The 25,843-nt window shown below is 39.2% G+C and overlaps 6 protein-coding genes across 7 annotated transcripts; all 6 read right to left on the minus strand.

Moving 5' to 3' along the window:
- Window positions 1-681: 681 nt before the first annotated feature.
- Window positions 682-2,767, minus strand: LOC6651679 (membrane alanyl aminopeptidase). The gene is given in 6 exon segments (XM_023180151.2): window positions 682-1,158; window positions 1,214-1,461; window positions 1,520-1,706; window positions 1,778-2,074; window positions 2,141-2,179; window positions 2,181-2,767. Coding segments are annotated over 6 exon segments (1,797 nt in total). The 3' UTR covers window positions 682-719.
- Window positions 2,768-2,915: 148 nt separating this feature from the next.
- On the minus strand, window positions 2,916-6,884 carry LOC6651214 (membrane alanyl aminopeptidase-like). Of its 2 annotated transcripts, none has more exons than XM_047012055.1 (7): window positions 6,781-6,884; window positions 5,514-6,161; window positions 5,149-5,445; window positions 4,903-5,089; window positions 4,600-4,847; window positions 3,428-4,543; window positions 2,916-3,368 (listed from the first exon to the last, which is right to left on the minus strand). In XM_047012055.1, exons 1-7 carry the CDS (start codon window positions 6,816-6,818, stop codon window positions 3,065-3,067), a joined length of 2,838 nt encoding a protein of 945 aa, XP_046868011.1. In that variant the 5' UTR covers window positions 6,819-6,884; the 3' UTR covers window positions 2,916-3,064. The 2 variants fall into 2 exon arrangements, with proteins under 2 accessions (XP_046868011.1, XP_023035648.2); XM_023179880.2 differs by lacking the exon at window positions 6,781-6,884 and adding an exon at window positions 6,329-6,484.
- Window positions 6,885-7,764: 880 nt separating this feature from the next.
- LOC6651215 (membrane alanyl aminopeptidase) lies at window positions 7,765-11,132 on the minus strand. The gene is made up of 6 exons (XM_015176756.3): window positions 11,055-11,132; window positions 10,467-10,964; window positions 10,231-10,395; window positions 9,426-10,142; window positions 8,239-9,360; window positions 7,765-8,177 (listed from the first exon to the last, which is right to left on the minus strand). Exons 2-6 carry the CDS (start codon window positions 10,946-10,948, stop codon window positions 7,880-7,882), a joined length of 2,784 nt encoding a protein of 927 aa, XP_015032242.1. The 5' UTR covers window positions 10,949-10,964; window positions 11,055-11,132; the 3' UTR covers window positions 7,765-7,879.
- A 1,326-nt stretch (window positions 11,133-12,458) lies between these two features.
- Window positions 12,459-15,554, minus strand: LOC6651216 (aminopeptidase N). The gene is made up of 3 exons (XM_002073886.4): window positions 14,357-15,554; window positions 14,053-14,291; window positions 12,459-13,985 (listed from the first exon to the last, which is right to left on the minus strand). The coding sequence occupies exons 1-3, from the start codon at window positions 15,533-15,535 to the stop codon at window positions 12,533-12,535; spliced, it is 2,871 nt and encodes a 956-aa protein (XP_002073922.1). The 5' UTR covers window positions 15,536-15,554; the 3' UTR covers window positions 12,459-12,532.
- Window positions 15,555-17,704: 2,150 nt separating this feature from the next.
- LOC6651217 (aminopeptidase N) lies at window positions 17,705-20,884 on the minus strand. The gene is made up of 4 exons (XM_002073887.3): window positions 20,329-20,884; window positions 19,399-20,268; window positions 18,101-19,331; window positions 17,705-18,033 (listed from the first exon to the last, which is right to left on the minus strand). The coding sequence occupies exons 1-4, from the start codon at window positions 20,862-20,864 to the stop codon at window positions 17,800-17,802; spliced, it is 2,871 nt and encodes a 956-aa protein (XP_002073923.1). The 5' UTR covers window positions 20,865-20,884; the 3' UTR covers window positions 17,705-17,799.
- Window positions 20,885-21,701: 817 nt separating this feature from the next.
- LOC6651218 (endoplasmic reticulum aminopeptidase 1) lies at window positions 21,702-25,842 on the minus strand. The gene is made up of 6 exons (XM_002073888.3): window positions 25,291-25,842; window positions 24,289-24,447; window positions 23,737-24,214; window positions 23,435-23,673; window positions 22,117-23,359; window positions 21,702-22,050 (listed from the first exon to the last, which is right to left on the minus strand). The coding sequence occupies exons 1-6, from the start codon at window positions 25,815-25,817 to the stop codon at window positions 21,754-21,756; spliced, it is 2,943 nt and encodes a 980-aa protein (XP_002073924.1). The 5' UTR covers window positions 25,818-25,842; the 3' UTR covers window positions 21,702-21,753.
- Window position 25,843: the final 1 nt, after the last annotated feature.

Below are 25,843 nucleotides of genomic sequence, written 5' to 3' on the forward strand. Positions count from 1 at the left end.
TAAAGCACTTGCACTTGTTCCTGGCAAGATTTAATCTGATATTTGCAAAGCCATGCCACTTGTTGGTTTCGATTGTAGACATCGAGGACAGAATCGCTGTTCTTACCAGAAGCTCCCAATTTTCTAAACACCGCTGAAGTTATATCACTCAGATATTTGGCAAAGTTGGGCAGTTGATCTGGTGTTAGACGATTTGCCACCAATTGAAGAGATTGGTATGTGGAATACCAAGGAATAAATTCGACTTCCTGGCTCAAATATTCAATAAACTGAAACACCTCTTCATAGTCAACATCTCCAACACGGGTGTTTAAGAATAAACATCGGGTTCATCTGAAGCGGCTTCACCAAATCAGATGCACTAAAGAAAATATAATACAACTGTACTTTTGTCACAAACAACAAACCTAGCATATGACTAGAATTACAATCAGCCACACGCGTTGTGGGAAAAACACTTGTAATTGTAAACTAACCCAAACGATCACAACGGCAGGATGTCAAGTGGCCGACGCCGTGCCCAAATAATAATAATTTTTCAACCCTCGAATGCGTGGGTGTGATTTGTACTAGAATAAGATCTCCTTAAGAACAATTGTTACCTCCTAGAGCCTAAGATTTCCTATATAAACTCCGTACTTTTGTAAATAAAATCAGTTCATATTTTGAATTCAACGAATGAAGATTGGGTTATTTTCCTTCTCTCCGGGAATCCCTATTCAACGGGCGAAACTAAAAAGATCATCCACAATCTGAGCTCGATTCTCTACCGCGATACCGCTGTGGTCTGACTTGTGCAATGCCAACTGAAGGCTGTTCAGGAGCGGTGCATCATAGAAAACACGATAGTAGTTGGATTGCTTCAAGTTGAAGACGATCCAATCAATGGCTTCATCAAACCAGATATCATATACATCAACGACTTTGCTAAAGTAACCGATGGGAGTGAGATTCTGGAAATCAGGACTAAGTAAAAACCGATTTTGTTCTACCCTGATTTGCTTATTCTCAAAACTAGCATTGACCACAATCATCGGGAAGCCTACTTGCTCAGTAAAATCGTATAAAAACTGATCCAAATTGACGAGTTCTGATTTTACTGGCCAATATTGTTTGAGATGGTAAAACAAGTCCTGAGGTTCAGTGTTGCCCAAATGGCTAAAAAGAGGAAGTGTTGTAGATAAAAATTACTCAAATTGTTTCATAAGCTTACTGCTGCTTGAGGTAGTCTCTGATGGCGGCATCAAAGTTGTCATGCCCCATGGCATTGCGCCACATCCGCACAATGCTGCCCCCCTTGGCGAATGGAATATTCGCAAACTTAAAGTATATGTCCGAAGACGTCTGAATGCTTTCTTCCGGACTTGTCAGGGGTTGGGTACTATTTACTGCATCTGAGGGGAATATATGTTGAAGCTTGCGCACGACGAACTGTTGGTCTAGTTGATACTCTGGATAGAGCTGTAAACAAACTGTATTATTGCTAAATCGTATTGATTCTGTAAAAGGAATTATTTACCTCGTGCGCCACAAAGAACTCATAATAACGAGCAAATCCTTCATTTAGCCAAACATGGCTCCACCAGGATAGGGTTACACTATCACCAAACCACATATGGGATGTCTCGTGAACTATATTGCGAATGGTGAATTCTTTATCCGACCAGCCATCTGTGTAACCAGGTTTTTGCACCAGAACTGCATCTCTGCATAGAAAAATCAAACAATACACACAAGATAGAAAACGATCAACATTGTTTAGAAGGTAGGAGTTTACTTGTAGATGATAAGACCCCAGTTCTCCATAGTATTGTGGCGAAAGCTGGGCGTTGTGGCATGTTGTAGAAGCTCATTGCCTAGTTCTTTGTAGGTTTGTTGGAATAGTCCCTCGTATACCGGCAAAACTCTTTCTCCCACATTATAGCTAAACTCTGTGTTGTCATAGAACTCTGGCCTTGATACTACGGCATAGTCACTTTCATTACCTCTGGCCGTATACTCGGAGACAATGAAAGTCAGCAGATAAGTGGACATTACAGGTGTCACCTCAAAATGATCCAGATAACGTTTGTTGCTAGTAAATCAAAAAATTTTGAAATATCAGATAAGATGAAAGTACAGATTTGGTGTTTATAGCCACCTTTCGAGAGACGAGCTGATTTGCTTGGTGTTGCTAATTATAGCCGCTTGGTCGTTCTATATGCAATTGAAACTTAGCCTTGAAAGCAGGCTCATCGAAACAAGGAAACACTAAACGGGCATTTATCGCTTGCATGTGTGTGAGGTATACGGACTTCGTTATTCCAGAGCCTTCCTCAATGTAGGTTGTGGCAAATAATCCCTCCACTCCGGAACCTATTTCACCAGAGTACTTAAATCGAATTGTGTAATTTTCATTCAAAGACAATGGTTCTTCTAGTAGGACGCTTAATTTCTGTGTTGTTCTGTCCAGTGTCAATTGATTGGCATCAATTGTGCTTATCAGGACACCAGACTCGTTGTAAAATAAGCATTCCTCTATCTCAAGGCCATCTGAATGTAGTGTAATTTCCTTTATTTCTTTATCGGTTTTCACAGCCTGCAAAGTTATGCTGACATCACCGTTAAAAGTATTTGGCTTGGCTTCATCAGCCAAAAGTCTGATTGTCAAATTGTAGAATAAAGGTACCACATCGCGTTCCAGTCGATAATCGAGACTCGAACTAACGCTTACACAGAGCAGTATGAAACTCGCGTTGAACCAAAAATGAAATCTAAATCTCTTCATGTCGACTGCAGATTTAGTACTAAATTCTTTTTGCAAAATGGTTTAAAAACAATTTAATAAAGCTTTAAATTCAGTTGCTGATTAGATTAAAATTTTAACAACTAGTCAATGGTTAACACAAGACCCATAAAACACAATGGAAACGATCTATCCTTATAAGCAGTGTATGCAGTTTATTTCCATGCCAATCGTAAAATTTTGTATTAACACTTAAGGGGAAGAACTTCACAAATGGAATGATTCAATGTTGGACTGGTAAACACAGAATTGCGGTCAATTTTAGTTTGGCAAAAACCTTTAAGGCTTAAGTAAAAGCCCAGTTATTGTCGAAAACAAAACCATGTACAGTGTAACCATTGATTGGCTGCCACTACTGCCATTCCTTAGGCTAAGATAATTCACAAGCCGACCCAAACGCTGGTGGGCCCACTGCAAGTTGCTTTCAACCGAGTTTAGAGCTGTGATTAGCGTCTCTGCCGAGGTGCCAAAGAGCAGGTGATTCTCGTCATAGAAATAGGACAGCAATTGGTGTTGTTCGCGGGTGGTGAAGTAATCCGCCAAATCGCTTATCACTTGGGCGGTTTCCGCCCAGCTACCAAGGCTGGAAAATATAACGGATCTTTGAAAGCGATCTTCTATATTATCTAAATTCCTACTTACGCTTCACTCAACTGTGTAATATTCTCGCTTAGCATGATGAAAATGGGAGTAACTAGGTCTGGATTTTGTTGATACATTTGGGATATAGCTGTTTTCTTCTCGGCCAGAGTCCTACTATAGCTCAAAATCTCATTCTGATAGTGTCCAGTGTAGTTACGGGTGCAGCTGGCAGCACGCCAAAGAAGATCCTGTTCCGTGGGATAAGCTTCCTCCCTATATAGCTCCAAAATCTTAATATAACCTTCAGTTCTGGCAACTGCACAGTAAAAAGTCTTACGATAATCGGGAATCGGTTTCTGGAAGTTGTTAAGGAACTGTTTTAGCACTTGTTCCTGGCAAGATTTAATCTGATATTTGCAAAGCCATGCCACTTGTTGGTTCCGATTGTAGACATCGAGGACAGAATCGCTGTTCTTACCAGAAGCTCCCAATTTTCTAAACACCGCTGAAGTTATATCACTCAGATATTTGGCAAAGTTGGGCAGTTGATCTGGTGTTAGACGATTTGCCACCAATTGAAGGGATTGGTATGTGGAATACCAAGGAATAAATTCGACTTCCTGGCTCAAATATTCAATAAACTGAAACACCTCTTCATAGTCAACATATCCAACACGGGCGAAACTAAAAAGATCATCCACAATCTGAGCTCGATTCTCTACCGCGATACCGCTGTGGTCTGACTTGTGCAATGCCAACTGAAGGCTGTTCAGGAGCGGTGCATCATAGAAAACACGATAGTAGTTGGATTGCTTCAAGTTGAAGACTATCCAATCAATGGCTTCATCAAACCAGATATCATATACATCAACGACTTTGCTAAAGTAACCGATGGGAGTGAGATTCTGGAAATCAGGTGCCAGATTCGTGGTGTACGTAATGGGAATAGTGTATCGGATATTGGGATCGCTGCCATCACCAGGACTAAGTAAAAACCGATTTTGCTCTACCCTGATTTGCTTATTCTCAAAACTAGCATTGACCACAATCATCGGGAAGCCTACTTGCTCAGTAAAATCGTATAAAAACTGATCCAAATTGACGAGTTCTGATTTTACTGGCCAATATTGTTTGAGATGGTAAAACAAGTCCTGAGGTTCAGTGTTGCCCAAATGGCTGAAAAGGGGAATTTTGTAAATAAAAATTCTACTCAAATTGTTTCATAAGCTTACTGCTGCTTGAGGTAGTCTCTGATGGCGGCATCAAAGTTGTCATGCCCCATGGCATTGCGCCACATCCGCACAATACTAGCTCCTTTGGCATAGGCAATGCTACTGAATTTGTTGGCAATTTGTGCTGGTGTTTGGACACTCTCTTCCGGACTAGTCATTGGTTGAGTACTATTCACTGCATCCGTGGCAAAGATGAGTTGTAGTTGTCGCACAACAAACTGTTGATCCAATTGATATTCTGGACACAGCTAAAATGAAAATTTTAAGTCAATAATTCATTTCATTGAGAATTCTCAATATTACCAAGTGAGCCATGAAATATTCATAGTAGCGTGCAAAAGCTTCATTTAGCCAAAAGTAGCTCCACCAAGAAAATGTAACGCTATCGCCAAACCACATATGAGATGTTTCGTGGGCTATTATACGAATGGTAAATTCCTTATTTGACCAGCCATCTGTATAGCCTGGTTCTTGTACTAGAACAGCATCGCTAATAAACAACACTTAAAACGAATTATAATATTAAAGTTAGATTAAATGTTTAGAAACCTGTAAATTATGAGACCCCAATTTTCCATGCCATTGTGCGGAAAGCGCGGTGAACTAGCATACTGTAGAATCTCGTTGCCTAATTCTTGATAGGTTTGCTGAAATAGTTCATTAAAGGCAGGCAAAACCTTAGAACCGACTTCATAGCTGAACTGGGTCTTATTGTAGTACTCTGGCCGTGATATTACAGTGAATTCACTTTTATTACCGCGAGCCGTATACTCAGAGACAATAAAAGCCAACAGATAGGTAGACATTTTAGGTGTCACCTCGAAATGATCCATTGAACGATTGTTACTAAAAATATTATGAATTAATTATAATTTCTTTTTGAATTTTCACTTCTTGTTTTTGGTTTCACACACCTCTCATTTATGCTGCTCAGCAATTTGGTATTGCTAATGGTATTATAACCTTCTGGTCTGCCAATATGTAATTGGAATTCGGCCTTGAACGAAGGCTCGTCGAAACAGGGGAAAACCAAACGGGCGTTTAAACGTTGCATTTGTGTAACGCCGAGCCATTTTATTGTTCCTTTTTCTGCATCCACATAACTTGCAGAAAATAAGCCAGCCAAATCACTTCTTATTTGTCCATTGAATTTAAAATGCAATATATAGTTTTTGCTGGGCTCTAGAATCGTTGTCAGTGGAACCCTTAGTTGTTGAGTCTCTGAATTTGCTTGAAAATCTGTGGGCGTCTCCAACAGATCACCCGACTCATTGTAGAGTTCGCATAATACGATTTCTAGGGTATCTGCATGTAGGGTTATTTCTCGAATCTCACTTGTCGTATCGACCACCTGTAGTGTTATGTTGACGTCACCTACATAAACTGTTGGCTTATCAGCATCATTTAGCAGACTAAGTGTTAGATTGTAGAACGTTGGCACTACATTCCGCTCTAACCGGTAATCGGCACTCGCAGAGATGCCTATTAAAAGCAACAAAAATATTGGCCTTAGCCACACTTGGGATCGGCTGCTGCTATACATGTCAACAGAAACCACGGTACTGAATTGCCGGTAAGAAAGCAAAAACATGTTAATGGCAAAATATACAAAACAAAAAAGTTCCCCGTAAATAGATTTGGTTTGCAACACAGATTAGATTACAAACATAATGATAACCCAATGAACAACCAAATGAATTTAGCTGCCATCAAATCCGTGTGTACTTACTCAGTATCTATTTTTTTTTCTATACCATGCACCCATTTGTGAAATGGTAATTGTGATGTGGTAAATAGATTTTTGATCAGCATCAACAGCCAAGCTTGCCCGTCCGCCCGTTTGTCCGCCCGTTTGTCCGTCCAACTTTTGTAGAATCGTGTACAGCCAACGGCCAACTAAGTGAGTATACATACCAAATTTAATATTTCTAGCTTGACTTGCGGTGGCTTGCGGTGGCGTTGCATAAATTTGAAATAAACTTAATCACTTTACATACAACAAGAGTCTATTTACCAAATTTGGTGGCTCTAGCTTTTATAGTCCGAGATCTAGATGTTCATACGGACCGACAGACAGACGAACAGACGGACATGGCTAGATCGACCAGGCTGTCGATGCTGATCAAGAATATATTTAATACATTATGGGGTCGGAAAAGCTCTCTTCTGCCTGTTACATACCTTTTGGCGATTCTATCCATATTTATATATTCTACCATAATTAAAAAAAACCGATTGCCTTCCGCAAATTTTAGACTATCAGAATCAACTTTACCACACTAATTAGTTTTAATAATTTCTACAAATTTCAACCAAATAAATTTTTAAATTATTATTATTAAAGTATAGGATATAGTTATAAACTATCACAACCTAACTATATTTTACAAGCACTGGGAACTAAGGCCTTCGGCTTAGACGAAGACATCCATACACTAGCCTGGGATTCGAACCCGGATCCTCGTTGTTCAGTTGACTAAATGACTGGGCCACTTAGACAACTCATCTACCGAGGACTGCGTATTAGATATTTATCTAACATAAAACCAAAACTGCCCAAAACTGTCGAAAGAACCATAACAAAGTTTGATTATAGGGAGGAAATAAAGATTTAAAAACTGTTATATGTATTTTAATAAAGTGTAATAAAAGTTGTAATTCCTAATTTAATTGAAATTTTTCTTACAATTAGTTTTTTGATGTGCCATACCTATTTAACTTGTTTATGTTCTTTTAGGACGGATTGTTCCTATGGAATGTTTATCTTAATTTAAACGTATTGAAACGTATCAATTAGAAAATATAACACATTGACTATTTGAAAAGATATAAATGATAATTGTCGCCTGTTTTTTTTTTTAGTATGAACCAATTGGGAGGTGATTTTTTTTAATTGATAGCGAGTAAAAAATATTGGTATTTAAGTTTATCAAATCTCGTATGTTCATTGTCAATTATGGCTATAAATTTTATATTGCTGCAGGTGTTTAAAATGAAAGAAATCCCCTGCGACGATTATCAATTGAGTCATCATCGCAATAGAAATAGTGTTCATTTAGTTGTAAATTTTAGTAATTTATGTTGTTAACATTATGCCCACCCAAAGATCGGACGTCTTATCCGGTGATTGCCATAAACGAAACAATATAATTACAATCAAACATCTTATCGAAAAAATTTGTCACGTTTTATTAATTGCGGACCATTGTTCGCGATAGGAGTACAAATACTTTTATTAGGTGGTCAAGTGCTCTTGGCACTCAGCTCGCGGCTCTTGTGTCTAGCGCAGCAACAAGGCGGTCAATGTCACGAAAACTAGGGTAAGGGCACTGAAGGCACTTGTCATGGCACTGCCGTTACGCTGAGATAGATATGCACGGAAGACACCCAATTTGTTTTCGGCCCATTCTAGGTTCTCGAGAGCTGTAGCTTCAGCGGCATATAAAGTGGAGTTAGATGAACCGAATTTACTTGCATTTGCGGTATTGAATTTCTGGAGATCCTCGTATTGGGTTTGCTCAGTGAAACGTGCAGCAATATTAGAGATTACAGTAGCCACTGCTGAGTAGCCACCCATTCTAAAAAAATACAAAAACAATTATTATAGGAAAAGATTGAGTTTAAAGTAAAACAACTTACGCTTCTGCTAGCTCTTCATATTTGCTGGTGACCAGTGCAAAAACTGGGTCGACATTCTCATTATTCTCTGTGTAGAGTGTGCTCAACACTGCGGATTTGTCTTGACTACGGATCTCAGAAGAAAGCACCAAGTTAAAAACTCGCTCGATCAATGTTTGGTTTTTCACACAACCGAAAGATGTCTGCAGTAATGTTTCCTCGGTAGCCACAGTTGCGGTCTTGAATTTTTGATACAATGCTTCAAATTCAGCACTGCCACCCTCACGCAAACCCACACAGTAGACGACAGAACGTAAGTTCTTGGGGACAGTTGACAGGGAGTTAAAGTAGCTCTTGGCTTGACTCACACAATCAGAATTACCGTAACGGCAATTCCAGGCTAGCACCTTGGTGCGTAGATAAATATTCAGAGCACTATCCGTTGAGGATTCATTGAAGCCCAACTGACTGTAGGCCTTGTAAGTCAACTGTTGAATATAGTTGTTAAAGTTGGCAATATCTGTGCCCAGACGAATGGACAAGAAACTGAAACCATTGAATGCCGATGTCCAGGGAATGTAGTTTGTCTCTGTCTCCAGATATTCGAGTACGTCCAGAGTTAGGTTATAGGTTATTTGTCCAGCACGTGCCAGGTTAAGCAGATCGTCGACTATCTGAGCACGATTAATTTCATGAATACCGCTCCAGTTGGCAGCAGTTAGTGCATGATGTATTGCATGCCAGTTGGCTTCTGTATAGTTGACACGATAGTAACTAGTCTGCTGAACGTTGGCAATAAACCAAGTCAAGGCAGAAGTGAATGTTTCACTGTGTGCAACGCCAGGATTTAAGATGAACTTCGGCGTGGTATTCAAGAAATTATTGTCCAAGTTCGTGGCATAGCTAATAGGAACTGTGTATACAAGACTGGCATTGGCACCATCATTTTCCTTGAGCAGGAAACGTTTTTGCGTGAAAGATACACTCCGACCATCAGAAGCCAATTCGGCATTGATCAACGGATAGCCCACCTGTGTGGTAAAGCTAGTGAAAATGTTTTCCGAACTGAGATTGAATCTCGACGTTGCCCAATTGGTCTGCCATGCCTGTAGCAAATATTCTGGTATGGATGATTGATGATGGCTGTGTGGGGATCAATAATGGTTACTTTTTATGCCAACCTTCAATAAAATTAAATTGTCACTTACTATTTTTGGAGATACTCTTGCAAAGATTTTTGGAAAGATTCTGTACCCATTGTGTGTTCGATCATGCGAATGAATGTTGCTCCCTTATTATATGAAATGCTATTGAACATGCGGCTAAGATGGGCTGGCGTATATGTATTATTATCAGTCATTGGGTTAGTGGCGTTTGTCGAATCCATGGCCATCACAGATTGAATTTGATCTACCACAAACTGTTTTTCCAATTCCCATTGATCTTCAACAAAAGCAGTACCAAAGTATTGGAAGTACCGAGCGAAACCCTCATTAAGCCAGGTGTAACTCCACCATTTGCAGGTTACCAAATCACCAAACCACATGTGAGCCTGTTCGTGTGCCACAACTGCTGCAATAGCCTGAATAGAGGATAATGTTGTAACATCATTGTCTACCAGAAGGCTGCGTTCTCTATAGGTAAGAAGGCCCCAGTTCTCCATGGCTCCGGCAGAGAAATCGGGTATGGCAGCCATGGCCATCTTTTTGTTACCAAGCTCATAATAGTTCCAGTTCAAGAATTTACCAATTTCAGCCAAAATTTCACGACCCACATTAAAACTATATTGTGTCTGGGCATAGTATTCTGGACGCGACAGGACACTAAAGTTGCTGTCATGACGAGAACTAAACTCCGAAACAAGGAAGGCCAACAAATAGGTTGACATATGTGGTGTGGTAGCGTACACATCCAAGTAGTAGCCACTGTACAAAAAAGACAAAACAAATAAAGTTATTCAAACTCAAAGGGAACAAAGAATAAAAAGAGACCTAAATTAATTTTCAAACTTACTCCTCTGTATCGGGATAGGAACCAATCAATCTAGTGTTACTAGCCGTATTATAAGTGTAATGACGTTTCAGTGTCACATTGAAGGTTGCCTTAAATTGCGGCTCATCAAAGCTGGGAAAAGCACGACGAGCATGATTTGTCTGAAATTGTGTGGAACCGATCCATCTAGAAAAACGAAAAAAACATTTATCAATGAGTCATCATTCAAGTATTTCTATTCCGCTTGTAAAACGTACTTCGTCTCATTGTTATCATTCACATAGGAACTGCGATAGAATCCATGCATATCGTCCTCCATTAGACCGGTGTAGACAAAATGTAAAATGTATGCCTGATTGGCGGTCAACTGAACGGTTGTGGTTAGAATCACAATGCTTGTATCATCATTTGTTGTATTCGCTGGATTAAAGCTAACTTTAGTGGGTGCAACTGTCGAACCATCCGCTGGCTTCGCCCAATATTCCACAAGAGAATATGTTAAATTTTTCGAATGCAAATGGACTTCCGAAGTGGCCACTGTGGGTACAACTTCAATCCAAACTTCTCCATCGAATGTAAACTGCTTGGTGGCATCACTATCCAACAGATAGGGTCGCAGTGAGATGTTATAATGCACAGGATTGATGTGATCCTTTAGCCTATAATCCTCCAGCTCGGTGGCATATGTCGCTGCTATTAGGCAGGTTGCCAAAAGGACAACCAAACGTAGAGAGAACATGGCCAAATACTAACTGCTGCAAGATACAATTATCGTTCAATACTCGATCGAATTTCACCACACACTAAGACTGAAGAGTCTTATATAACTGAGCACTGGCACTCACTTTATTAACACACACTCAAATCAACTTAACCAAACACAGACTGCCGCTAGACTCTATAAACGGAAACGTTTTGAAGCGCCACTCAGGGCGCAATTTGACAACTAAACTCATATGGCAAATGGTTACTGGTATATAAACCATTGGCCGATTTATCAGCAGCCTTAAAGTTTTTTATTTCAGCCAAGATAAAGTGCGCTTTGACTATAGATTAAGCAGCGATTACGACAACAATCGCTGGCGATAAGACTCACTCTTGATGGCGGCGGCGGTGATTTACGCATTCTGACATCGGCTACCAATCCATGGAAATGGTCGACCAATTTACCATTGCATGATATAATACTTATACCCACACGCTTTGTTTGTATAGGGATATATAGGAGCATTTTATGATCCCCCTAGTCGTATGCAATCTTATCAATCATAATATGTGGCCAGCAAAAAAAATAACAACAAAACAATAATACAACAACAACCAATATTGCGATTTTCCTCTTCTACCTCATATTAGTGTTATCCATGTTTGATTTGGGATTGTAAATTAATATATATAATGTTAAGATAATTACTTGGAATTAAAATATTAATAAATTCTGTTTTTTTTTATTCTTTGATTACATTTTGGTTAATTCTTCAAGTCAATATAAATAATGTTTCGGTAATTTCACTGGCATGCTTATTGCTAGAGTTAATATTAACCAGTATCCAATATTTAACATAATGTCGATATATTATAACAAAACCATTTGAAAATGCAGTTTTTTTTTTTAGTCTTTTTGTTTTTGATTTTTCTGTTTTCACATTTATTAGATAACATTTTATCTTAATTCTTTATTAACCAATATTGCTTTTATTTTTTATTATAAACATACTAAGTACTCCATTCAACCCGCATTATCTCTGTTTATACCCGTCAGTCATTTGCCTAAACCGAGTTGCCAAAAATCTTAAAAAAAAAAAAAGAAAGTGCAGATTTCTATTTTGTAGAATGGTTTCCTTTCCATCATTCTTAAACTTTTCAAGTTCTTCTATAATTTTCCTTGCTTAACAACAGCAAATTGTGAGTTTAAATTCTTGATTTCATTTAGTAATAAATATGACGCTGAGCAGTCATTCATTGATTAGCTAATCTCTGATTGGTGGTTAAGGGCCTTATAATCAACAACTTACAAACGGCATGAGGGTATTTTTTTTTATGTTTTTAATGACACCAATACTTGTTGACTTTTGTTGCCTCGGACTGTTTAAACTTTAATAGAAAGAGAAAGAGCAAACAGCACTCTATATGTAATTTATACCTGGATCTGGAAATCTGCCCATATTAGCAAGTCATTGGGAACTCATAAAATGTCGAGTACTTTAAATTTTACTTTTGCAGAAAAGAATCAACAACATAGCTGTGTATTGTCGAGGATATTATAAAATTTTTATTTGAATATTTGTTTTTTTTATGGCTAACTTATGAATAGAGTTATAATCTACAACAATTTAGCGGTGAAAAGGCACAGGACCAATGCAAAAATGGATGTGCTCAGGGCGGCGCTTCCGGCACGATAGCTAGAGACCCAAGTCATAAGTGGTTCCCGATTTTCGGTCAACCACTCGGTATTAGCATTGACATTGGCGTCGACGCTAGCTTGCAGAGTGTCTGATACATATTCGGATCCCTTTACAGTATCTACAAGTTCCTGGAGTTTTTCTTTCTGATTATCGTTTACCACATAGGCAGACATGGACACAATATCAGAGTGGAGTGGATTGACACCACCGAAACCAGCATTCAACGAACCATATTTCTCCCAGTTTTCCAACAGGAACTCAATGGAGGTCAGTAGACCAACTTCGCCGCGGGAATAGGTCGGGCTGAGGAGTGTGTAACGCTCTTGGGTACGAAGGCCGTTGCTTTCGTCAATGCTGCTCGATACGAACTTCTTCAATTGGTTAGCATCTCCAGCACAGCCCAGTGCAGAGATAAGCAAACGACGTTCGGCCTGATCATTGGAATCCATCAGTTTGTTGTACACAAAATCGAAAACATCATCACTGGCCTTCTTTAGGCCATTGCAGTAGACTTGAGACTGCAAATTGGGCTCAATGGCTGTGCCATCATCGACCAGAGCCTGCAATTTAGCTGTGGTATCAGTTAAGCAGCTCTCTAGACCGCCCAGGCAGGCAATGCTGATTAGTACATTGCGTGTGTACTTAACCAGATGCTGTTCACCCTTTAGATCATTCACTCCGAACTTATCAAACTGTTGGTTAACCAATTCCCGAACAAAGAATTGGAAGTTCTTGTACTCTGAATCTCCGCTAAGATAACGATTGAACAATGTGATTACAGTGTTAGCAGCCGACCAGGGTGCATATTGATCCTCATTAGGCAAGTAAGTAAGAAGATTCAACAATGTTGCATGTGGCACACGTCCGCTGGTGGCGAAACGGTACAGATCGCTGATCAACTGAGCACGGTTACGTGGCGAAATCTTATGTGGGCGATTAATTAGTCCTTCAGTGATTAGACGCCAGTTCTCACTATCGTAGTTAATGCGATAGTATCCTGTGCTTTGCTTGTTCAAAATAAGCCAATCTGCAGCAGTCAATCCTGTCTCATTGACGCTTATTTCAGCTTCCTTAACCAGATAGTGAGTAGCCTCGGTGTTGCGGAAATCGGGATTCGATTGAATGGCAAAATTGAAGGGTATATACCAAAGTTTGCTACTCTCGTAATCCTTGTCATTAGTGTAGGCCTCCTGTTTGATAGTGAACGTGCCATCATTGTAGTTGCGTTCCACGGTTAAAAGTGGGACACCACCCTGATTTGTCCAGCTGGCTAACATATCTACAATAAGTGCTGGCACAGCATGGTTCTCCTCACGGGCAGCCAAAGCAATGGCATCAAACAAATGAGACTCATTGGCGGCCTTGTATTGGCTAAAAACAAATAAAATTATGGAATCAGTAATCTATAGAAATAACATTTAATTGCTTTTAAACTTACTTAAACGTTAGATAGTTGTGGAGACCACGTTGGAAGACGGTATTGGTCAGGGCATGACGCCACATATCCAAAACAGATCCGGCCTTGGCATACGACACAGAGTCATAGAGTAGAGCAATCTCAGCGGGTTTCTGAACAAAGTAGGTCATGGGACGAGCATTCGGACTGGCATCATAGATCAAAGCACTTTGATAAGAGCCAGCATGGAAGGTTTGGAAAATGTCCCACTCTGGATAGGCCTAACAAAAGATATTTAATTGATGAGATAAGATAAGATGCGATACGAATTACTTGAGTATCTTACCAAATCGACAGCCAAATTCTCAAAGAGTGTTGCGAAACCCTCCTTAAGCCACAAGTAGCTCCACCATTCAATGGCAACAAGATCACCGAACCACATATGAGCATCCTCATGAGCCTCAACGGTGGCAATATTTGTTTGAGTATTAATAGTCGAGTTCTCAGTATTGTACAATAGATATTCCTCACGATAGGTGGCCAGACCCCAGTTCTCCATGGCGCCAGCAGCAAAATCAGGAATACCAGCCTGATCGAGTTTTGGTAGAGCGAATGGCACACCAAAGTAATCGGATAAGCGTTTCTCCACAAGCATTCCATTGGTCAGAGCGAATTCTTGTTCATGTTCGGTGCCCTTGCGAGAGAAAACACGCTGAGGCAGGCCATTCAGTTCTCCCTCCGTATACACAAATTCGGAAACAATAAAAGCAACCAAATAACTGGGCATGTTTACAGTGGTCTGGAAGACAGTGACACCGGAGGTAGTCTTCTCTTCATCGATTGGCATATTGCTAATGGCGTTATAGGTTGGATCGTGCTTAATGGTAATGGTGAAATTGGCACGCTTTGATGGCTCATCGTAGCATGGGAATGCATGACGGGCATCTGTACTCTCAAATTGGGTGGTAGCCAAATATTTGGTAGCACCAGTTTCATCTGTGTACGAAGAGAGATAGAAACCGCCGTTGTCTGTGCGTAGATTTCCTTCATAGTTGATGGTCAATAACCAGGTTGAGTCGGCTGGCAAAGTGAAGGTTTCATCTTCAAATGAGAGTACGAGGAACTCTCGTCCATCAGTATTATCGTATGTGGGCTTAACTGTGATAGAATCTCCACCAGTTGACCGAGTTATGGAGGCCGTGAAATTCTCCAACTGACGAGCATGTATCACAATTTTATTGGTTTCGGTCACAACATCCAAAGTGATTGTAACGATTCCAGTGAATTTGGTCTCGCCATTGTTATGGACATTAGTTGTCAGCTCGATGGCATAGTGACTCGGAATTGTGTCGTTGGGCAGACGGTAGTTATCCTCATCGGCACGTGGTGTTATGGCCACACGGGCATTAGGATTCTCCAGGAGACGTTCGAATGGTGGAAATGTCCGTACCACAGCTGCCTGTGATGTTGCTGCCAGCAGCACGGTCAGGAGCAAAGCCGCTCCATAGATGTGAACGCGACTCATATTGGTTGTCTTTCGGCACGGCGACAACTCGACAAATACTGATCGTTACACGCTGAGGAGCTTCCACTTATACGCGAGCCTTCAATGGACAAGTGGCCATGTCTCTTATCTTTTTCACGGGGTATAAAGATTATTCTAATCATCTATTCCACAATTTGCACGTTCTCTGTACCCTTTCCCCCACTTTGAATTGACTAGGCAGTTTTTTAACCATCATAAACCATTCTAATGCAGTAAATCAACTGACCATTGAAATACATTTGTACATATGTACACCTATAATGTGGCTTGCGATCGTGTGCACTTTGTCTTTCATTTAGAGAAGTTCTAGCCAACTTGATAATTTCTAAAAGCCAGCTAAATTCAAGTTAGATAATACACATCTTATGTGTATAAACAAGTGGCGGCAATTGTAGATAGCCCTATCTTGACTATTGTCGTTAACTCAAACCTTTACCAAATTCGTCGGGTATGTTTTATATTAAAGAATTGATCTTTGATTATATATAAAATGTCTGATTTTTTTTCTATTTGGTCAGTTCTAATCTGTATTTAACTAAAGTATGTAATTGTATATATTATGATTGCGCAAGTATAATCCGTTAAGCTACAAGTTAGTCGCTAAATGAACTTGTCTTAGCTTTAATTATTACTCTATTGTTGAGTTTCTTAATTTATAAGCTAATTTATAAACAATGTATTACAATTTTGGGCATGTTAATTATAATCATATATCAATGGGAGAAAACCCCAACTAGAAGAGTGGTTAATACTAGAAGACAAACCCATTCCTTGAAAAGCAAAGCAGTATTAAGTTAGGAGGAAAAGACGAAATACAAAAAATGTTTGTAACAATAGAATTTAACATTCTTCAAAATTTAACCAAACGTAATTTAAGTTAACAAACTTTTAAAGAAAAGACCTGAAGTTAAGATATTTTATTTGTGAGCAAGCCAGTTGATTTTTTTGTACCTAGAAAAGGTAGAAAATTACAAACTTTCGATCTACAGTGGAACTTGCAATCGTTAAACAAGCCCCGATCTTATTACCAGGAATCCGACAAAATTGTCGACCATGCAAAAAAGCAATTTAAAAACAAAAACTAATATTAACTCCTAGAAATGTATTTTGAAGACGTAACTATGTTGTTTTTTTAATCAACCTTCTCACGAATTGCTTGTAGGCTATAAACTAGTCGAGCATCCTTGGTTTCCTTAGTTGTGGTAACTATCTCAATGGTCATTGCAACCGCAGAACTCTTATAGATTTCAATTTCAATTAGGGTCTTTGACATAAATGAAGGCAAACCTTCAATTGATATGAGCAAGTATGTATACTTGATATTCTGAAGGTATATTGGATTAGTATTTTACCTATGAGTGCCATTCTTGAATTTCTTAATAAATTTACAATTATAGATGAATTAGGCAAACAATGTTAGTGGTACTTCTAAACGATCCAAAAAAAAACAAAACTAAACAAATATTCTCATCTGCACCTGAGCTTATCTCAAGATAATGCAGTACAAAGACATAAATCTTCAATACCAAATTAATGGAGTTGACAAAAAATTCCCAAAGATGACTAACTCTGTATAAGCCAGTAAACATAAATTTGAAAAAAAAACCTGAAGAGATGACAAAGCTTTGTTTAAAAATAAAATTCAAATCGTTAAAACCAAAAGAAAAGATGGGACAAAAAAGACATTTTTAAGGAAACAATTGCTTTAATAATTTGTTTATTTTCTATTATGGAACAGTTTTTTGCAGTTTTCTGTCAGCAGTTTGCATCCAATTTGGATAAAGATTTCATTTGCCGTCACGAAGTTTGATTAGATTATTGAATTTGGTTTCTTGAACATTCCAATAATTAAGTTAACCACCAATATGAATGATATCAATTATCACATGATTTTCTGGTCATTTTCATGAACTATTTCTGGTATTGTAAATACCTTGACGTGCCAATGATAATCGTATTATTTATCAAGGCTTTATTGATTCCATAGAATCATGATAAGACTGATTAGTATGAAGTGTGGGATGACTGCAATAGAACAATAAACTAAGCAAACTGATTAAGTGATATCAAAAATTGATTTCCAAATAAATCCTTTCCATCAAAACGTAATCTTCATATCTGTACAGTTAGAAATGAAATCATCTGTGGTTTTGTTATAATATTTGTTCAAATACTTGTTATTTGTCGTGCAATTTTTATAATCTTAAAAATTAATTTTAAAATTTCAATATTGAAATCTTAATTTAAAATACTTTGCATAATAGGAGAGTCAATGCGGCGGCCATAAATGTAGTCAAGGATGTGGTTAGGGCAGAACTTCCGCTCGTCCGGTAGGAAACCAACCAATTGATCACTGAATCGCGATGTTCGTTTAGCCAAGCAAAATTGGCATCTATTCTGGCGGTAATTATTTCACTCAAGTCATCGTTGACATAAGCTGGACCATGGGCCTTTACTTCCTCGACCAGATTTTCCAGCTAATAAATAAAGAGTTAAGTTATATAGTTCAATTGAAAAAATAAGAAATTGTCTGCGAAAACTTACTCTAGTTTTCTGTGTCTCGCTAACTACATAGGTAGCGATGCCACGCAGTGCTGCATCCAATGGTTTTCCAGTTGATTCTGGGTAAACATTGGCATATGCCTCCCAGTTCGATTCAAGGAACTTCAGACTTTCCGTGATGCCGACTTCACCCCTTGAATAGGCGGAATTGAGTAGAGTAGTGCGCTCGGCATTGGTCAAACTGTTGCTAGTGTCAATGGAACTGCTGATGAATCTCTCAATCTGTTCTGCTGTTTGGGAACAACCCAGCGATGAGATAAATAGCGAACGATCAGTGGAGACGGTGGAAGCAAATAGATCTGACAAGACTTGATTAAAGGTAGAATCCTCCGCCTGTCGCAGACCACCACAATAGACTTGGGTGCGAATTGTTGGCTCAATTGCGATACCCTGCTGCTGGAATTCCTTAAGTTTCTGGTGGGTTTGTTCATAGCAAGCCGGAGTACCCACTTGGCAGGCCAAATTGATGAGTACAACTCGAAGGTACTTGTTCAGATAATGCTCGCCAGTTGATTCGTGGACTCCAATCTTGTCGAATATGTCCTCAACCAGTTCCACAACATACAAACGGAAGTGTTCATACTGGTCGTCACCACGCAAATATTGGTCATATGTTGGGAATATGCTATTGGCAAATGACCAAGGTGCATACTGATCTTCATTTTTCAAATAAGCCACTATCTGTAGGAATGTGGACTGACTTAGACGTCCAGTGGCAGCGAAACGATATGTCTCAGCAATCAATTGGGCGCGATTCCTTGGATGGAACTTGTAAGGCGTTTCCAACAGAGCTTGAGCAATAAGATCATAGTTCTGCTGATCATAAAGAACTCGCTGATAATAAGCAGACTGTTTGTTAAGCAACAAAAAGTCACTGCTGTCTATCTGAGCATTAATCGTTAACTCGGCCGTATTAAGCAAATAGTTTGAGGCGCTTGTATCGCGATAATCCGATTGGGACGCAGTCACATAATTGATGGGCACATACCACGTCTTGTCATTGGTTGCATTCTTATCCTCGACATAGCGTTGCTGTTTCACTGTGAAACTGCCGCTATCGTAGTTACGCTCCACAGTAAGGAGTGGATAACCAGCCTGATGTGACCAAGAGGAGAAGATGTCGGCAACTGATGCGGGTAGAGCGAAATTCAATTCATCGGCTGCCTCTTGGAATGAAGCAAACAAATCCCATTCATCGCACGATGTGAATTTACTAAACAAAAAAGGAAAGTTACATTAATTTCGCAGAAATAATAAATACACTATGGCATCCAACTCACTGCTGATCGAGGTATTTGTGTACACCTAGGCGGAAAACCTTATCGGTCCATGCATTCTTAAACGTATATAGTACACTGGCTGGCTTGGCATACGAATATGTATTATAACGATTTGAAATTTCATTGGGCGTCTGAACATAATGTGTCATGGGCACCGCATTTTCGCCGGCATCATTCATTAATGCACTGTGATAGTCGGCCACATGGAAGATTTGGTATGTGTCCCATTCGGGGAATGCAATATCATTCGATTCATAGGAGAATAGTGTGGCAAATCCCTCTTTCTGCCATAGGTATGTCCACCATTTGACAGAGACCAAATCGCCGAACCACATGTGCGTGTACTCATGTCCAATAATGTTGGCTATATTCGTCTTTAGATTGATCGTTGATTCCTCTTTGGTCCACCACATATATTGTTCCCTATAGGTAGCCAGACCCCAGTTTTCCATGGCACCGGCTGAGAAATCAGGGATTCCAGCCTGATCCAGTTTTGGTAAAGCAAAGGGAACACCAAAGTATGAAGCCAGACTCGATTCTACAACTAGACCCGACCATAGAGCCCATTCCTGTTGATCTTGTTTGCCCTTGCGAGAGAATACGCGCTGGGGCAGTCCATTCAGTTCTCCGCCGGTCGATTCAAAGTCCGAAACAATAAATGCCACCAAATAAGTGGACATGATAGGCGTAGTTTGGAATCCAGTAATACCAGAGCTGCTGGTAGTCTCATTAACGGGCATGTTGCTGATGGCTGTGTAGGATGGATCATGCTTAATGGTTATGGTGAAAGTGGCACGTTTAGAGGGCTCATCGTAGCAAGGGAAGGCATGACGGGCGTTGGTGCTTTCAAACTGGGTCGTTGCCAAGTAACTGCAAGGACAGACAATACAAATAAAACATTAATCTGTCCACTTATCGTCGAGAACTTACTGCACTGTGTTATTTTCAGTATAGCTTGACATGTAGAATCCTCCCATATCTAGGCGTAAAAGACCCGTGTATTTAATAGTCAAAGTCCAATTAGTATTAGGATCAAATGTCAAACCCTCAGCTGACAGGACCAAAAATTCGCGAGTTGTATCAGAAGCGTCAACTTCCAGATTAATCTCCGTAGCAGTTGCATTGTCTCTATCGATAATTGTTGCTACAAAGTTTGATGTTTGACGTGCATGCAACGTAATGTTTACGGAGGCTTCAACAATCTGTATGTCGATCTTAACTGTGCCATTGAAGTTGGTATCACCCTCATGAACATTTGTCCAGAGTTCCACATTATAGGACACGGGTATCGAGTTATTCGGTAATCTATAGTTATCCGGACTATTATCATCCACCCGTGGTGTAATCACTTGATATCCTTTCGTTTCGATTTGTTCAACGTCAGTATGAGGGATTATAAGTCCAGCCTGTAGACTGACTGCTCCCAATAGAAGCAGCAGACAGGAGTTTAGTAGCCACTTTGCCATATTGCTGGCTACTTTTGCACTTAACTTTAGTATTATGTGGTCGCAGCCCATACTCGACGCATATTTATAGAGATCGGCATATCTAATCCTTGCCAGCGCTTGCAATAAAGATAATTTCAATGGTTTGATAAACTACAGTCAATCGAAAAAAACTATTGGACTCATTTTCTTCTAATTTATTTGACCAGTGATCGCATTTGCGTAGGAGTAAGAGCAAGGGGAGTATGAGTGATTGTCCAATTGGGGTGCTGTAAAATTGTTCGATTGCCTACTCAAATAGCTTTCTTATCTCTAGACAGCGGTCTATTAACTTGGCTAAGTTTAGTGCATGACTGGGAACATCTAACTTCAATAAGAGTGCATATTTACGTATACATATTTTCGTTTAATTTATAATTCATTGATGATGACTTTTCATTTTTAAATATGTGTGTGTATACAAAACGTAGTTTATAATGATTTACCCTATCAGACAGAGCTTTGTTGTAAGTGTATCTTATCGTCAAAGACACCAAACCGAAAAAAAGTTCCCCTTTTTTGTAGAATTTGATCAAAATTTCAGAGAATCGACAAAAAATAGTTAATCCATTCATGATACAAAATCTTTGAAGCAAAATTCGCAATTGCTAGCCTCACTATTTTAGTTGGAAGATTTCTTCATCAACATAATGCCCAAGATTTTATCATAACGAATACAAATGCATTTTATTGATTTCCGTCCAGTTTTTTTCGTTTCTCTAATATATAAGTCGAACAGGCAAATGCACTTTAAAGATCTGTTTCAGTTTTCGTTATCAAGTATGATTCTCATTGGAAAAAACTTTAAAATTACCTTTTATTAAATTTACTATAAGAATTAATTTATTTTTTAATTTTTTTACACTGAGCGCTATAACAATATGTTAGAATGCAATGCCCTTTGTACCAGACGATTGGCCGTCTGTAAAACACCTTCCGATCGACTCGAACCATTGCTCACACTTAGCGACGCTGCGAATACATCTTCCGATTGAGGAATCTCATTTAACAGCCATTTATGGATCTCATGTTCAAATTTCTCCAGAAATAGTTCACTGTTTCGCATCTTTTTGCCCACGTTATTGGAATTGCTATTGATGAGAATGTCCCTTGAATTGAGACTTTCATGTCGCAAATGTGTGGCGATCTTTTCACGCAATGTTTCAAACTGAAAGAAATAAAATATAAAGGTTTAGGTATCGAAAAAATTACATTTCAAATATCATGAACTCACGTAGGCCCTCTGATGTTGGGGCAGAAACTCGGCTATCTCATTGAAATGTTCCACAAATGTGGGCGATCTACAAAGCAACTTGTAGTTACGATCAATAAATTGCCAAATTACTGAACGTCCCTCCAAATTTGATTTATAAAGAAACGGTAGATACATCATAGCCTCGTTGTCGTTAAGTGCATGATGAGTTGAATTTTCACCCATTAAGAATTCCAGATAGTGAAGTAAATGACTATGACTTTGAATGCAACGGAGTGAGTAGAGCATATCATCGGCATAAGCAGATTCTCGTTCAATACTCTGTAGCATTTTTAAGGCTTGTTCAAACTCATCATCATTTAAATATTTCGTGCCAAAGCAGAGCATAGTGTCGTATATGTTGTAGTTGTCGATGTGGACCTTATTGAAAAAGTATTCCATTGCCTGTCGATGGGTGTAGTCCAGGCACTCGGCTAAATCTACTGCACAAGCTATATGAATTATTATTTCGCCGCTCTCAAAAACAGTTTCGTTAACCTGTCCTCCATTTGTCTCCCCGAACAGGCTCTTGAACATGGGTGTGACCAGACGTCTTACAAACTGCAAAAACATTGTGTAGGAGGGGGTGCCAAATAAATTCTTTTGCAAAATCGGTATTGTATCGGAAACACTTTTCCAAGGCCTTAGATCCTGTTCGAATTCCATATACTTGAGCATTTCAAGAACCACATTCATTGATTCAATCGCATTGTGCTCTATTAAAGAATTTATATCCTGAATCAGTGCGGCTCGATTCACAGGATGTATTTGTGTATGATCCGTCTGCAATTGTCGAGCAATAGCCTGCAGATTTTCATTATCATAGTGCACATGATAGAATCCTGTCTGCTGTTTGTTAACAATCAACCAATCACTCCCATTAAGCTGCAGCTTCAGGTCCTCCAGGCTAATGGTGTGCTGCGTCTGGGGTGGCATAAAGTATTCGGCATGGGTCTGCTCAAAGCTTGGCTGCTGGGTGGTAGCAAAATTCAAGGGTATCCACCAGTGTTCGCTTTTCGAATGGATCGAACGTTGACGAAATGTGATTGTGTTATTCTGATAATTACGTATCACAGATACAATTGGCATCCATTCGCTGTGTGTCCATGATAACATTATTTCACGCACTTTATGCGTCCATAACTGATGTGGAAACTGACCGTCCTGAAGTACTGCTGTTTGCAGACAATCGAATAGATTCAGCTCATTGGCCACACTGTATTGGCTGAAAGAGGTACAGACAGACTTTGGACCATCAATTGCAAATGTACAGTTCACTGGGCCCCACATTTATACTTACTATTTGCTAAGAAAACCACTAATGCCGCTCACAAAGGTCTTTCGATGGAATGCGTGATGAAACATTTTAATTACGCAAGCGGCACGCTTATATGTGATAATATCAAAGGCACTGACAATTTCTGCTTCCGTCTCCACATAGGAAGTCATTGGTCGTACATCGAGAAAACTATTATAGCTATAGGCACGATCAGCCTCAGAGTCGGCAAAGAAATCCATGACCTTAAGCTCGGGATATAGCTGACAAGAGAGTAGAAGAGTTATAGGGAAATTAAATTTTCATTTTTCTTAAATCGCACTTACCATATCCGTGATCACATAGGAAAAGTATGAGGCAAAACCCTCATTCATCCAGGCGTAAGACCACCATTCGGGTGATACAAGATTACCAAACCATTGATGGACTATCTCATGATTTTGTGTTATCTTATCCTTTACCCGTTTGAACAAATCACCCTTCTCCTGTGACAACAAATTGTCCTCTTTGTATGTGATGAGTCCCCAGTTTTCCATAGCAGCACCAAAATTCTTATTCAATGCAACATGATCGAGTTTCTCCAATGGATAACTAATGCTAAAGTAATCCTCTAAAGCAGACACTGTTAGCACAGCATTCTTGAGGGCATATTGGCCCTTCTCTTTCAATGTGGGCGATGAGTACACACTTTGTGTTATCCCACGATAGCTTGTGGAGATGTGCTCAAAATCGGATATAACAAAGGCCACCAGATACGTGGACATCGGCGGTGTAGGTAGAAACGAAGTGGTTGTTAGATCAGCACTAAAAAGAAACGGGTAAAAAAATTGTACAATTAAAAAAAAAAAGCAATTTAAAATAGCAATAAAGCAACTTACTTGTGACGTATTAATTCTTTAACTGGCATATTGGATATGGCTATATAATTGCCACTATGTGTTAGCCTGATGCTAAAGTTCGATTTAATGGCGGGCTCATCGTAGCACGGAAAGATCATACGTGCATATGTGGGTTCCGATTGTGTAGCGGCTACGTATCTGTCAATGGGAATATATTATAAATGTATATACCCATACATACATATATACATATATGTGCATATGTGTGAGTGTTTAAGTACCCAATTGACGTCAAATATATATTTTCTGGTTAATGATGGACTAACCCAATATTCAGATCAACCGGTCAACCTAAATCGGTTTTTACCCTCTGGTCGTTTTTCTTGAGAACAATTGGGGTTCATTATACTCAAGTTTTTATTATTATTTTGTTTTTTTTTTGCGAATCAAAATAAACAAATAAAGCAAATAAAAAAAAACTTATATATATATTTTGAGCGATTCATTGAGTGGAAAACAAACACTATCAACAAATAATTACGAATTATATACAAAATACATATATACAATATATGTATTGGTATATGTATGTATGTTTATCGGCCAGCTGTAGAGATAAGGGTCAGTAGTAGCTTCTTAGTTCTATTCTCTTGTTATTGTTGTTGTTATGGCAACAGTCATGACTTTTTAGGTGGAAGATTTTATGTGTGGTTCTTTCTATTTACGCATCTTGAATGACTATTGATCGCGTGGGTGTGGGGTAGGTGTACGATGAGTATACTCTGATAAAGCCTTATAAACTTTCAAATGATAAGCAGCTACTACTCTCCCGCTTTCGCTCTCTTATCAAGCCTAATTCAATATACGCAAAAACAACAACAAAAAAGTGAGAGCTGAACCATTTAAATGCACTTTAGTATTATGTAATTAAAACACGCGCACTCTATGATTGATTAGTGATTGATTGTCGTCTTCGTCTTCGTCGTCGTCTTCGTCTACGTCGTCTTTGTCATATCATTTAAATTGCTACTTGCCGCTTACACAGTACGATTATCCAATTCATTTTCATAGGTCATCCAATATAATCCTCTAGCTTTCTTTTGCATTTCACCTGTATAGAGTATTTCGACTCTATAGCGTTGACCCGCCTCAAAGGCTTGATAATTCTCAAATGGATATATCACCAGAAAACTGCCATGCGAATCAAACGTGTGCGTAAGATCATCAACAAGTTCAAATTCGGCGGCGCCGGCGCCAATGGCAGCAGCATCATCATTGAGACGTAGCACTGTAATCCGAAAATCACTCAAGTTCTTTGCGTGTAGCACAATTTCGTTTGTCGACTGTCTAATCTCGATGTCAATGGTGGCATTTCCGTTAAATAGAAAATTTCCCATATGTATGCTGCTATTGATATGCAATTGATAGCTCAATGGATACGTCTCATTGGGCAATCGTAGTGGACGGTGATGAGTGGGTAATGTTCCTGCAACACCAAGTTCCAGCCATAGGGTCAGTAGGGTCAGAATCACAGCCCAGTACAATACTATAGCACGAGATTCCGGCATTATTGCGATGAGAACAAAATAAAAAC

This window comes from Drosophila willistoni, chromosome 3R, assembly GCF_018902025.1.
Source record: "Drosophila willistoni isolate 14030-0811.24 chromosome 3R, UCI_dwil_1.1, whole genome shotgun sequence".
NCBI lineage: Eukaryota > Metazoa > Arthropoda > Insecta > Diptera > Drosophilidae > Drosophila > Drosophila willistoni.

Excerpts from the sequence above, each read along its gene's own strand:
- LOC6651214 (XM_023179880.2), bottom strand. The coding sequence starts at position 6,411 with ATGCTGATCAAAAATCTATTTACCACATCACAATTACCATTTCACAAA. Across the intron at positions 4,544-4,599 it reads AGAGACTACCTCAAGCAGCA|CCATTTGGGCAACACTGAAC; the intron begins GTAAGCTTATGA and ends TCCCCTTTTCAG. Across the intron at positions 3,369-3,427 it reads ATTACACAGTTGAGTGAAGC|CCTTGGTAGCTGGGCGGAAA; the intron begins GTAAGTAGGAAT and ends TATATTTTCCAG.
- LOC6651215 (XM_015176756.3), bottom strand. The coding sequence starts at position 10,948 with ATGTTCTCTCTACGTTTGGTTGTCCTTTTGGCAACCTGCCTAATAGCA. Across the intron at positions 10,143-10,230 it reads TCCTATCCCGATACAGAGGA|TGGCTACTACTTGGATGTGT; the intron begins GTAAGTTTGAAA and ends TTTTTTGTACAG. Across the intron at positions 8,178-8,238 it reads TATGAAGAGCTAGCAGAAGC|AATGGGTGGCTACTCAGCAG; the intron begins GTAAGTTGTTTT and ends GTATTTTTTTAG.
- LOC6651216 (XM_002073886.4), bottom strand. The coding sequence starts at position 15,535 with ATGAGTCGCGTTCACATCTATGGAGCGGCTTTGCTCCTGACCGTGCTG. Across the intron at positions 14,292-14,356 it reads AGAATTTGGCTGTCGATTTG|GCCTATCCAGAGTGGGACAT; the intron begins GTAAGATACTCA and ends ATCTTTTGTTAG. Across the intron at positions 13,986-14,052 it reads CACAACTATCTAACGTTTAA|CCAATACAAGGCCGCCAATG; the intron begins GTAAGTTTAAAA and ends ATTTGTTTTTAG.
- LOC6651217 (XM_002073887.3), bottom strand. The coding sequence starts at position 20,864 with ATGGCAAAGTGGCTACTAAACTCCTGTCTGCTGCTTCTATTGGGAGCA. Across the intron at positions 19,332-19,398 it reads CACAAATACCTCGATCAGCA|TAAATTCACATCGTGCGATG; the intron begins GTGAGTTGGATG and ends TTTTTTGTTTAG. Across the intron at positions 18,034-18,100 it reads GCGAGACACAGAAAACTAGA|CTGGAAAATCTGGTCGAGGA; the intron begins GTAAGTTTTCGC and ends TTTATTTATTAG.
- LOC6651218 (XM_002073888.3), bottom strand. The coding sequence starts at position 25,817 with ATGCCGGAATCTCGTGCTATAGTATTGTACTGGGCTGTGATTCTGACC. Across the intron at positions 24,448-25,290 it reads GAATTGGATAATCGTACTGT|ATACGTAGCCGCTACACAAT; the intron begins GTAAGCGGCAAG and ends TCCCATTGACAG. Across the intron at positions 23,674-23,736 it reads CCTATGTGATCACGGATATG|CTATATCCCGAGCTTAAGGT; the intron begins GTAAGTGCGATT and ends CTCTCTTGTCAG.